The 12,522-nt window shown below is 57.1% G+C and overlaps 1 protein-coding gene across 2 annotated transcripts in view; it reads left to right on the forward strand.

Moving 5' to 3' along the window:
- Positions 1–7,083, forward strand: part of CACNA1A (calcium voltage-gated channel subunit alpha1 A) — a 205,476-nt gene extending 198,393 nt beyond the window's left edge. For both annotated transcript variants that reach the window (XM_037041840.1, XM_037041841.1), the window contains exons 40-47: positions 25–125; positions 1,098–1,207; positions 1,318–1,456; positions 1,590–1,703; positions 2,986–3,021; positions 4,104–4,290; positions 4,573–4,820; positions 5,558–7,083. In XM_037041840.1, coding sequence (XP_036897735.1) covers positions 25–125; positions 1,098–1,207; positions 1,318–1,456; positions 1,590–1,703; positions 2,986–3,021; positions 4,104–4,290; positions 4,573–4,820; positions 5,558–6,250 — 1,628 coding nt within the window. In that variant the 3' untranslated portion in view covers positions 6,251–7,083. The remainder of the gene's footprint in view (positions 1–24; positions 126–1,097; positions 1,208–1,317; positions 1,457–1,589; positions 1,704–2,985; positions 3,022–4,103; positions 4,291–4,572; positions 4,821–5,557) is intronic.
- The last annotated feature ends 5,439 nt before the right edge of the window (positions 7,084–12,522 follow it).

The raw sequence follows: 12,522 nt of genomic DNA on the forward strand, positions 1-12,522 counted from the left end.
AGTGAGCTCGCTCTGTGCCCCCAGCCACGGACCTGACGGTGGGGAAGATCTACGCGGCCATGATGATCATGGAGTACTACCGGCAAAGCAAAGCCAAGAAGCTGCAGGCCATGCGTGAGGAGCAGGTAGGGCCCAGGCCTTGACAGCTTTCTCCAGGGTTCTTCCCTCGTCGGTCGCCCAGGCTGGGAGAGAGAACTTGTCACCGTGTAGCAGCCTTGTCACCGTGAGAGAACCCTCCAGAACAGTAGGGTGTGGCCAGGCCCCAGGGCAGGTCATTGAAACGTTAGGCTGTGCTGAAGAGATCAGACGTAACCTGGATTAATTCGTCTGCTCCTGGATTAATTCGTCTGCTCTGCCAACATTTCTGGGGTGTCCTCTGTGTGTCAGGTGCTGTTCTCAGCCCTGGGGTGCAGCCGTGAGCGGAACAGACCAGCAGCCGAGTTGAGAAACGCCAACGATGACAAATGACTGAATGATAGAGCTAGGCAGAACACAATCAGCACATGAGAAAGAGTGCCTGGGGAGAGGGGCGTGACTTGAAAAGGCTAGTCAGGGGAGGCCTCCCTGAGGAGGTGACTTCTGAGCAGAGATTTGAAGGAAGATGAAAGAGTGAGCTGAGAAGGTACCTGAGGGAAGAACATTCTGGGCAGAGGGGAACAGCCCGGAGGCAGGACTGAGAGTTTGAGTTCGGGGAACAACAAGGTCACATGGCAGACTAGAACAAACAGCAGGGGCTGTGGGAGGAGACACATTGATTATGCGGCCCACGGGAAGAACTCTGACTTTTGCTCTGAGTAAGGGGCTGCTCGCTAGAGGAGTGTTGTGACTTTGTGCAGAGCTCGGTTCTTGCCTTCCGGCAGCCATGGGGAGTAAGGGCTGGAGCTGGGAGCACTGGTTCAGGTGGGAGATTAGGGGGCTAGACCTTGGAGGGGGCCACGCAGGCATGAGAAGTGACCCAGTTCTGGGTAGATTTGGAAGAAAGGGGCTGGTGGGCTGACAAAGGATGAGACCTGAGTATGTGTCCCCCCCCGCAGTCTCCCCACACGTCCCTACTCACCCCCCACATACACACATGCTGCTGTCTGCCCCCCCCCCAGAACCGGACGCCTCTCATGTTCCAGCGCATGGAGCCCCCGTCACCAACGCAGGAGAGGGGGCTGGGCCAGAACGCCCTGCCCTCCACCCAGCTGGACCCAGGAGGAGGCCTGTGAGTGTCACTGTGGCTCGGAGGAGGGGTGGGGAGGGCAGGGGGTACCAATCCCAGACACAGAGGCCTCGGAGGGCCCCCTGCCCCCCTGGCCTGTGTCTCACACGCAGGATGGCTCGCGAAAGTGGCGTCAAGGAGAGCCCTTCCTGGGTGACCCAGCGAGCCCAGGAGATGTTCCAGAAGACAGGCACGTGGAGCCCGGAGCGGGGGCCGCCGACCGACATGCCCAGCAGCCAGCCCAACTCTCAGGTGCCTCTGTCCTCCCACTGTCCCCACCGGGCGGAACAGAAGGGCGGGGGCGGGGGCTTCATGCACCTCAGGCTGCCCCTGGGGCCCTGGATCCAGCCCCGGGGCTCACCCAGCCTTGCCATCTGCCCTGCAGTCTGTGGAGATGCGAGAGATGGGCCGAGATGGCTACTCAGACAGTGAGCACTACCTCCCCATGGAAGGCCAGGCCCGAGCTGCCTCCATGCCCCGCCTCCCCGCAGAGAACCAGGTGAGGGCTTTTACTCACCGCCCTGAAGTGGACCTGCCTCCCTAAGCCCAGGGAGTCTCCTTCCTTCTGCAGACCCTGGCCGGGGTGGGGCCTCCTGAGCCCTTGGCAACAGCAAGCAGGCCCTGCCCGGCTACACTGGGGGCATCTGGGGGCCCTGGCCCTCTGATCTCCAATGAAGGGCAGAGAGAAAGGGGCTCCGCTGGGACAGGATGCAGTAGCCACTGCCAAACGGTTTGGCTCTGCCCTGATTGGGGGTGCTGACGCCGGAGAGTGTGGAGGACACATGGGTGTGTAAAGGTGACTTATGAGACGGCAATCAAGAACACAAGCAAAAACGTGCACATAGGCACACACAGACACATGTGCATTCTCATACACGTGCACACACATGCACGAGTGGGTCTTCTCCCAGGGTCCTGGCAGGTCCTAGGACCTGGTGGCAGAGTCTGAGGCAAGGCCCGGGACAGCTGGGGTTTGTCCTGTCTGGTTTCTGTGGGGGCTGCTGGGGAGGGTGAGGGGCAGGGGCGTGTGCTGGGTGTGTGTTTGTGTGTGGCTGCTTTTCCCAGCTGCAGGGCCCTGGGAACTGGGGAGGGTACTCGGAGTCCACTGCTCAGGCCCATGGGGACTGAAGCCAGAAGCATGGCTGGCCCGCCCGCCTGGCCCGAGAGGTGGGGCAGCATGTCTGACTGTGGAAGGCTGCCCTATGCTGTGCTGGGTCATCTGCACGGGGTGGAAGGCTTCGCTGTCTGGCTGGGCCAGGGTCACCTAGGGGCCTGGCCCCTGGCTGCCTAGGCCTCGGGCGCAAAGCACCCAGCCTGCATGTGGCTGCCCAGCCCCATCCTGCCAGCCTGTGTCCCCCAGGACTTAGCTGCTGAGCCCCAGAAGAGGGTTGGGACAAACCCAGCTGATGGCCCCCCCTCCAAGTTGCCCCCTCAGCTTTGAGTGTCAGCCAGAGCCAGGGCTGGAGACATCGCATGAGGCAGAGCCCGGGGCCAGATCCCCGAGGCCAGAGGCCTGAGCCACACCGTCCCATCTGTCCGTCTCGTGCCTCTGCCATCTGTCTGTCTGTGGTGTCTCCTGTCTGTCTCCTCTGTGCCCCTGGAAGGACTTCCAGCCGGGCCAGAGGTCACCCACTTGCCAGGGACTTTAACCTCTCTTTTCCTCCTTCCATCTCCCTCACTCCTCAGGTTCATGCACCACCTCTCACTCCCTCTCTTGGCTTTTATATTTATTTTCTTCTTTCTGTTTTTTCTGTGTGCACCATCCCGTGGGGCTGTGACAGAGGAGAAGGGGCCGGCCACGTGGGAATAACCTCAGTGTATGTACTGCCCTCCTGCCACCCAGCTGGGCTCCGGCCCCCTCTTCCCGCCCACCCCCCCTCGAGGGAGTCCTGTCATCTCTGCCCTCCCAAATCCCACCCGTCCTTTGCAGACAACCCCCCACCCTGTGGAGCCCTACCCTCACGCATTCTGTTATCTGTGTGCCCCAGGTGTGCCCTGGGGGGTGGCCCTGCTCCACCCCTCTCGTCCCCTTTTCTCCCCCTGCTCCACCCCTTCTCTTCAGAGCCCAAGCCAGGAGTCCGTTGTTTCAAGAACCCTGACCTGCTCCCCCAGACACACCTGGGAGCAGCCTACTCTTTCTCATTTCCCTGACCACCCCTGACCCTCTGGTCCTACAGCCCTGTGTCCCTCAAAATCCCCGCCTCCGGCAGTGCCACCAACCACGCAGCTGGGCCGAGCCCTAGGGGATGTCCACCCTGTCTTCCTCTCCTCTCCCAGACACAGAGAACCACAAGCCTCTCTCTCCAGGACTTGACCCCAGGGGCAGTGTAGTGCTCACAGGCTCCTGGGCTGCAGGCCAAGGATGAGCAGGAAGGTTTCCCAGGACCTAGAGTGCCAGGGCAGCCCCTCAAATGGGCAGGAAAGCTCAGACCCCCCATCCAAGGAGGACAGTGAGCGGGGCTGCTGGTGCCTGGCCCCAAGCCTGTAGGCCTGACAGCCCAAGAGACAGAGGCTTCTCACCCTCCAGGAGAGCAGGCAGGGGTGCGGGCAGGGCATTCTGCCCAGCGCCCGGGCTCCCAGGTTTGCACTCAAGATTGAGCAAAGCTGTTCTCCCCAGCCAGGTTGCGTGTCTACGCCTGGACACTGAGGCCTGGAGGTACCCCTGGGGGTGGTCCTGAAAAGCGGCAGGGGTGGATCAGACAGAAGAGAGCCTCCTGGCCAGAAACCAGGATGGGCCTGGGAGGGGACACAGGCATCCCCAGGCCCTGGCTGATCAGGAGCCAAGCCCCCTGACCCCCTGGGGTGGTCATACCTCACCTCTGACGGCTGATGGGGAAAGACAGACCAGGTCCCCTTGGTGCCACCCGCTGACTCTGGCCTGCCGACCTGTCCTCCCCAGACCATCTCAGACACAAGTCCTATGAAGCGTTCGGCCTCTGTGCTGGGCCCCAAGGCCCGGCGCCTGGATGACTACTCCCTGGAGAGGGTGCCCCCTGAAGAGAACCAGCGGCACCACCAGCGGCGCCGTGACCGTGGCCATCGGGCCTCCGAGCGCTCCCTGGGCCGCTACACGGACGTGGACACAGGTGCACCACCCAACAGGGTCCAGGAACCAGAGGAACCAGGGGACGGGAGGGGGGAGGGGCGGGGAGAGAAGGCAGAGGTGGTAGACCTGCTAGAAGAGGAGGCCTGAGCGGAACCAAGCTGGGCCAAGGGGGCCTGGACTGGAGACTGGCCTCCCGACACCCACTGGGTCCCCCTTGGTCCAGAGGAAGGTGCCGCTCTCTAGGGCCACTTTGGTGGCCTCCCGTGTGCGTGTCTGGCCCCACCTCACGGCCTTCTGTCTGTGTGACCCCCACCGGGCCTAGGCTTGGGGACGGACCTGAGCATGACCACCCAGTCTGGGGACCTGCCATCAAAGGAGCGCGACCAGGAGCGGGGCCGGCCCAAGGACCGGAAGCACCGGCAACACCACCACCACCACCACCACCACCACCACCCGCCTCCTGACAAGGAGCGCTATGCCCAGGAGCGGCCTGACCACCGGGCCCGGGCACGGGACCAGCGATGGTCCCGCTCACCCAGTGAGGGCCCCGAGCACATGGCACACCGGCAGGTGGGTGTGGCAGGAGTTGCCCCCAGACCAAGCCATGGAGGGCCAGGAGAGGGGGGCCCCACCCCCCACAGCCACTCTGGGCAGGGTCCTCACTCCCCACTGTGATCTCTGGCCCTGCCTACCATCGGGCTCCTTCCCAAGCCAAGGGGCAACCTGGGCGAGGATGGACACTGCCCCCTGCCGCCCGCCGCCGCCTGCAGCTGCTTCCTCTTTGGTTGTGGATCATGTTTGAGTTCGGCCTGCCCAGCCCTTAGGGCTCATTGCGGCCCTGGCTCCCTGCTGCCTTTTGCTTTCCTTTAACCCGGCTTCCGTTTTTGTTCCAATTATGATTTCTGTCCTCTGGACGCCTGTGAGTAATTTTTGAAACTTCTGCTATTTTAACCCCGAAACTTACAAAACTCCATTTCTCATTTCTCTTTTCACTTTGTTCTGTTGGTTTTTTACTTTCCCCGCCCTCCTTGTCTCTCTCCCTCCTTCCCCTTCGCCCCCTCCTCCCCTTCTCCCTTCTCCTTCTCTTCCCCCTCCTCTTCCTCCCTGTGGCTGTTGCTTTTTTTCCTTTTTTTCCATTCAAATGTCCTGTGTCCCCCACCCCCTCCTCCCCGTCCTGGCCTCACTCCTGCCCTCCTTTGGTTTTCCTTTGCCCACCCCGCCCCCCACCCCATGTCTCCTCCTGTCTCCTTCTGGTTGATTTTGTTGTATCTTTTTTTTTGATTTCCTTTGTTTCAATTTTCGTGTAGGGCAGTAGTTCCGTAAGTGGAAGCCCAGCCCCCTCAACATCTGGTACCAGCACTCCGCGGCGGGGCCGCCGCCAGCTCCCCCAGACCCCCTCCACTCCCCGGCCACACGTGTCCTATTCCCCTGTGATCCGCAAGGCCGGAGGCTCAGGGCCCCCGCAGCAGCAGCAGCCGCCGCAGCAGCAGCAGGTGGCGCGGCCTGGCCGGGCGGCCCCCAGTGGCCCGCGGAGGTACCCAGGCGCCGCAGCCGAGCCTCTGGCAGCGGAGCAGCCGCAGGGGGGACACAGCAGCAGACGCTCACCGGCGATGGAGCGTCGGGGCCCGGCCCGGAGCGAGTCCCCCAGGGCATGTCGCCAAGGCGGGACGCGGTGGCCAACCTCTGTCGCGCACACCTCCGAGTGGTCCCCGGGCCCCCGGCACCGCGGTTACTACCGGGGCTCGGACTACGACGAGGCCGATGGCCCCGGCGGGGTCGGGGACGACGCGCCCTACGACGCGCCGCCCCCCGCGCGACACACGTGCTCGCCCAGGACTCCTCGGGCCGCGGGCCCTGCCTGCGCGTCGCCTTCTCGGCACGGCCGGCGACTCCCCAACGGCTACTACCCGGCCCACGGACTGGCCAGGCCCCGCGGGCCGGGCCCCCGGAAAGGCCTGCACGAAGCCTACAGCGAGACCGACGACGACGACTGGTGCTAAGCCCGGGCGAGGTGGCACCCGCGCCCGCCCGGCGCCCCCCGCGCACCCCACGCACACATCCCACGGGGAGGAGCCGCGGCCGGGCCGCGAGGCCACCTCGCTGCCACCTGCCCAGCACACGGGGGAAGCCGGGGAGAGGACCTGCCGGAAGCCCCCCGGACTCTGGAGGGAATCCCCAGGGCCAGGACACACCAGGGTGTCCCACAGAAACCCTCGGCGCCCCCCACCCAGCCCCGGCCCCCTAACGGCGGGGGCCGCGGGGACAGACAAACCACACAGCCAAGGGATTCGAATTCACTCAGCCATTTTTGGAGAACCTTGGGGAAAATGGAAATTTAAAAAAAAAAAAACATTTTTAAAAGAAAAACGGGGAGAAAAAAATCGCTTCTATTGATGAGTTTTATCATCTCAATTGGATCTTTCCTTCCCCCGGCGAACGCGAGCTGGTGGCCAGTGTGTGGCGGAGAGAGCGCAGCCCAGCGTCCCACACCGGCCTCCACCAGACACGCTCACGCCCGTTCTCAGACACACACAGGAGTGCTTGCTGGTTATCCCAAACCCTACTATTAATTACTGCCTGCAGAAATCGATTTAAAAAATAAACAATTTTAAAAAGGACAAAAAAATTAATGGTTGAGAAAAGAAGCATTTTTCCTGACATTTGGTCCTGCTCGAAATAACAAAAGAAAAAAACAAACAAAAAAAGAACGCCACCACCGATTTCCTTTGCTTCTTTTTGCCTTTTTCCTACCTTGTTTGAAAACTGTGGGCTTGGGACTGTGAATTATTGCATGACATTCAAAAATTTAAAAAAAAATAAAAATAGTTGAATCAAAGGGCTTACAGACTGGAGTGGTTATTACCCCACTGCAGTGTCCCCCCCGCCCCCGGGGTTTTGGGGGGGAACCATGGAAGGAGGCGCTTTGAAAGTAGCTGAGAATGAAAGCCTGGAGCTCTCCAGCCTCAAGCTCTTCGCAGTATGTGGGGGTTGTGTCAGACTGCAGAGAAGAGGCAGACAAGCTCCGCCCCTCAAGGCCTGGTGGCCAGAGCTCCAGGGATTCCGGGTGCCTTAGCAGGCCCAGGAAAGTCGAAGACAGAGATGCTTAACCAAGTCCTTGCCAGCTGTCCGGGAAGAAACTAGAGAGGGTTGCCCCCGCACCCCACCCCATTACTGGTTACCTTCAAGAGAGGGTTTGTACTTCCTAACCACACAAATTCACTAATCATCCCCCACAGACTTCCCGGGCAGCTGTCTGCTCAAGGGGAGGCTTGTCCCGGTCTGTCACAGGTCCCCCTCAAGGTGCTGGACTGTTCAGAAGAGCGGGGAGGGGCATGCATTTCTCTCCAGAGTCAGGGAAGCTGCAGCCATCTGTCTGCCAGGGAACAAAGTCCACTGCCCGAGCCCCACGTACCCGGGAACCCAGTGGCCAAGCCTGCAGCCGAGCACCAGGAGGCTGGACCCCAGGCCCACACAGCCCACACCTTCAGGCTGGCGTGAGCATAAGTTGCCCAGTAGACACAGGGGAGGGGAACCATGGAATGAAAAGGCCAAGAGGGACTTGACGTTCACATCTCCTCAGTCCCTGGCCTGAGCCACATCACCTGGAAGCCTAAAGAAGGGGCCAGGAAATAGGCTCTGAGGGCCAGGGGGCGCTGTGCAAATGGTCCAAGAGACTCAGGCTCCGTTTCAGACGTGTCCTCGGGGCTCCAAGGAACAGCCACTCCTTGCCTGCAGCCCGTAGCCTCCGGTCGCTGCTTCTCTGAGTCTCAATGTCCCCTCTGTGAAACAGGACCTCTGCTGTGTCTGGAAGGCGAGATCTTTCCCCTGCCCTCTTGGGCTCAGTGGCTGAGGCCTGTGAATTAAACAAATAACAGACCAACTGGAGAAAAGGCACACAATTTTTATTAATACTTACAAAAAAGGAAGTCACAGAAAATAAATGAAATTCTAAGAAGCAATTTGACTCAGGGACGTATATATCATTTTAACAAAGGTGATTTGGGCTTCAAGGCACTATCAATTGTGGGGGAAATGACTGGGAAGTAAACGGAAAAACTAAAGAAATGCAGAGGTGTCACAGTAAGTAAGATCTGTCCTCGCAGTGCTGGCTCTCCGTCTCCCGTGAGGGGATTCACCCTTCTCTTCCTAGGACAGCAGGCAGGGACACCTTCACAAAGGGGAAGTCAGCTGTGTCACCTTCTGAAAGGGAAATGGATTCCCTGCTTCCAGGCAGCAAGGAGAAGGGCAGAGAGCTCCCTGCATCTGTTGATTCGCAATTTCCTTCAGCCCAAAATTATCAAATATTTGGGTGCACATCCTGATTCCTGTCAGCTACCATCAGAAGACTCGGGGTCATGGTGGGTGAGGGTGTCACCCCAGGGTCCCTGGAGAGGCAGGTCCTTGCGCCAGCGCCAGAGTTGCCAACCCCCTCCGGCCTCTGGCCGCGCTGCGGTGGAGGCCTGACTTTAGAGGAACAACCAGTAGGGGGAGTATGGGGACCGGACACTCAGGCCAGAGGCTGTTTGTCACCGTCCTTTGAAAAGCCTCACCAACACTGCAAAGCCAGTACCTTACAGTGACCAGTGGATACCGTGATAAAACATTTAAGTTAAATAAAAACTTTTACAAAATTAATGAAGTAGTAGTAATATTGGTCTCCCGAGGCCGTCATCACAGATCACCACAGGCTCACTGGCTTCAAACAGCAGAAATGCATTCTCTCACATATCAGGAGGACAGACGTATCAGATCAGTCGAAGTGTCAGCGGGGTTTCTGAGCCACGCTGCAGGCTCTGAAGGAGAATGCGCTCCCCGCACCCCGGCCTTTCTTCCAGCTTCTGGCGACAGCTGGCACCCCGTGGCGTCCTCGGCTGGCCACTGCCTCGCCTGAGTCTCTGCCCTTGTCCTCGCCCAGCCCTGTTTCTGGAGTTTCTGTGTGTCCTCCTCTGCCTTTCAGGAAGATTGGTGGGCTCCATCAGCCCAGGTTGATTCCCACCCTTACCTCAATGACATCTTCAAAGCTCCTGTTTTCAAAAAAGATCCCAAATAAGAGAGATATTTGGTCTTTGTCTTCAGTTCCTGGCACGGAACTCTTATAACCCTTGGGATTTCCTGAGTCATAGGTGTGTCTTTTGTTTTTTGTAAAGAGCTCCTTGATTTATTTATTTTATTGATTTTGAGAGAGAGAGAGAGACGTTGATTTGTTGTTCCACTTGTTTATTATTTCTTTATTTTCAGGCAGAGGGGAAATGAGGCAGAAGACAGGGTGAGAAACATCCACGTGCAGAAGAAACCAATTGGTTGCCTCTCGCACGCCCCCTACTGGGGACCTGGCCCCCAACCCAGGCATGCGCCCTCACAGGGAACCTTTCGATTCGCAGGTTGGCATTCAATCCACTGAGCCACACCAAACAGGGCTGTTCCACTTACCCATGCATTCATTGGTTGATTCTTGCATGTACCCTGACCAGGGATCAAACTGTAACCTTGGTGCATTGGGGATGATGCTCTAACCCACTGAACTACCCCGCCAGGGCACAAAGAAGCTCTAGAGATTACAGCTGCGTTTATGCCAATAAGGTGACTCAGGGTGGGGTTCCCTGGGTAGCTTAATGATGGGGGATCATCTCCAGAAAGACCACGCTGGCAAACACATCCAGGTACCACAATGGGAAGATAGGACATCCCAACTTTGTGGGGACAGAAGCTCTTGTTCTCAGGGCCTCTCTAGCCCTTGCCCCATGCACCCCTTTCTCTTGCAGTTCATTTGTACTCTTTATAATAAACCAGTAACATCAAAGAACTGTCCTGAGGTTTGTGAGTCTGTCTAAAAAATTACTAAGCCTGAGGGAGTGGGGAGTCCTGGGAACCCTGAATTTATAGCTGGTGGTTCAGAACTACAGGCGGCCCAGGACCTGGGACTGGTGTCTACAGTGGGGCTGGGGCTCTAGCTGGCTTGGTTCAGTGGACTGAGCCTCCACCTATGAGCTGAAAGTTTGCTGGTTCAGTTCCCTGTCAGGGCACATGCCTGGGTGACCCCGGTTGGGGGTAGGTGAGAGGCAACTGATCGATATTTCCCTCTCTTTCTCCCTTTCTTCCACTCCCTCTAAAAATAAATAAAATCTCTAAAAAACACAAAATGGGGGTGGGGCTGAACCTTTTAACTTGTGATGCTAACTCCAGGTGGATAATATCAGAACCAAACTGATTGTTGGACACACACCTGCTGTCAGAACTGGTTGGCATGATGGGGGGAAAACCCACATAGTCGGTGTCAGAGACCATCCCAGTGCTACTCTGAGGTTCCAAATAGACATAAATTTTGGAGGGACACAACTCAAACCATGACAGTAATACAAGCAATGACGAAGATATGAGAAAACTGAGATGGGGCCCTAGTGGGCGTAGCTCTGTAGACGAGCACCAGCCTGCGAACCAAAGGGTTACCAGTTCGACTCCCACTCAGGGCACATGCCTGGGTTTCAGGCCAGGTCCCCAGTAAGGGGCACGGGAGAGGCAGCCACACATGGATGTTTCTCTCCTTTCTCTTTCTCCCACCCTTCCCCCCTCTCTAAAAATACATTTTAAAAAAACTTAAAAAAAAACTGAGATGGAAATAGTGTTGTGAATGACCAAAGTATGGGACATGGGACTCAGCCAAACAAGAAAGCCATTGACCATGGCTCTGTCACCCACTGGGTGTCCTACACCCAGCTGACTTCAGTGGGAGCCTGTGTCTCCCGGACACAATTAGTGTGACGGGAAGTCGCCCCATTCACTCGGCAGTGCTGCGGGGGCTGCTAACTGAGAGTGTGCGCCCTCGGAGAATTCCTGTGTTGAAATCCTAACTCCCAGTGCTGATGGTATTAGCAGGTGGGGCCTTTGGGAGTTGATTAAGTCACCAGGGTGGAGCCCCCATGAATGGGATTAGTGCTGTTAAATGATAAATATTAACTTCCAAGGCTAGAAGTCTTTTTAAAAGACTTTGTCAGCAACAGCCACCTGGAAGTTAATTGAATAATTCCAAGGTACACTAAGGAGTGTGAGCAGTCTTCAGCTGGTTTTACACTGCAGTTGTGGTTAACCAATTAACCGCTTTTTGTCTTCTGCTCCGAATCAGGGAACTCAAGAGTTCCAGATTTTAGCTTCAGTCAGAGTTGATAGGCTTAAGTGATAAATGCAGGTGGAAAGCTTTTATTACAGGAATTCCAGGAACTGGAATGCAAGACCATGTGGCTGGAGGAGGTGACCAGTGTTTTAAGTGATGGAAATGGTGTCTGAGCCATTGTGTTCCTGGGAGGGAACATCTGTGAGGCAATTCAAAAATTGTTGGCCTGGCTGGTGTAGCTCAGCAGATTGAGTGCGGCCTTCAAACCAAAGGGTCGCTGGTTTGACTCCCAGTCAGGGCACGTGCTTAGGCTGTGGGCCAGGTCCCCAGTGGAGGGTGCACGACTGGCAACCGCACATTGACACTTCTCTCCCTCTCTTTCCCCTTCCCCTCTGTCTAAAAATAAATAAATAAAATCTTTAAAAAAAAAGAATTGTTGATCAGCAGATCCAAAAGTACTAGGAAAATTGCCTCTGAGCTGCAGTTCTTACTAGATCAACCTTTTTTCCAAGCCCCTTACCTACCACTCCCCTTATAAAAGGGCCAGCTTGAGATGAGATGTTAAGATGGTTTCTGAGTCTACATCACCCACTGTCCTCTCAGACCACCCATATCTGAATGAAGCGCCCATTAAGATTCAATTACTGTCTCTACTTTCTGGTTCTGGCAGCGACAGGCAGCATGAACGCCAACTTTCAGGTTTCATCCAACCCTCTGGCCTGCTGTAATTTAATTTAGGGCATCTCAGAATTTTCTCCTTGTAGGAGAGCTCCCTTGTCCCTTACACCATGTGAGGACACAGCAAGAAGAAACCATCTATGAGCCAGGAACTGGGCCCCCACCAGACACAGAATCTGCTGGCACCTTGATCTTGGGCTTTCAGCCTTCAGAATAGCAAGAAATAAATGTATGTTGTGTATAAGCCACATGCAAAAGTATTCTGCTATAGCAGCCCAAACGGACTGAGACAGCTGAACACCTGCTGACGGCCAGATGGGGATGCTGCAGCAGATGAGCTAACAAGGGCTGCTGGCTGCAGCAGAGTCTGCAGAGGGATTGGACATGAAACCGCTGTCATTCCACCCGGCCCTGGATCTTCCGTGACAGCCCCGTTTGCTAAATGTGACACCCACACTCCATCTGGCCTCCCGTCCCTGCCCAGAA

The sequence above is a fragment of the Sturnira hondurensis genome, unplaced genomic scaffold, assembly GCF_014824575.4.
Source record: "Sturnira hondurensis isolate 20B ecotype Veracruz unplaced genomic scaffold, ASM1482457v3 Scaffold0003213, whole genome shotgun sequence".
NCBI lineage: Eukaryota > Metazoa > Chordata > Mammalia > Chiroptera > Phyllostomidae > Sturnira > Sturnira hondurensis.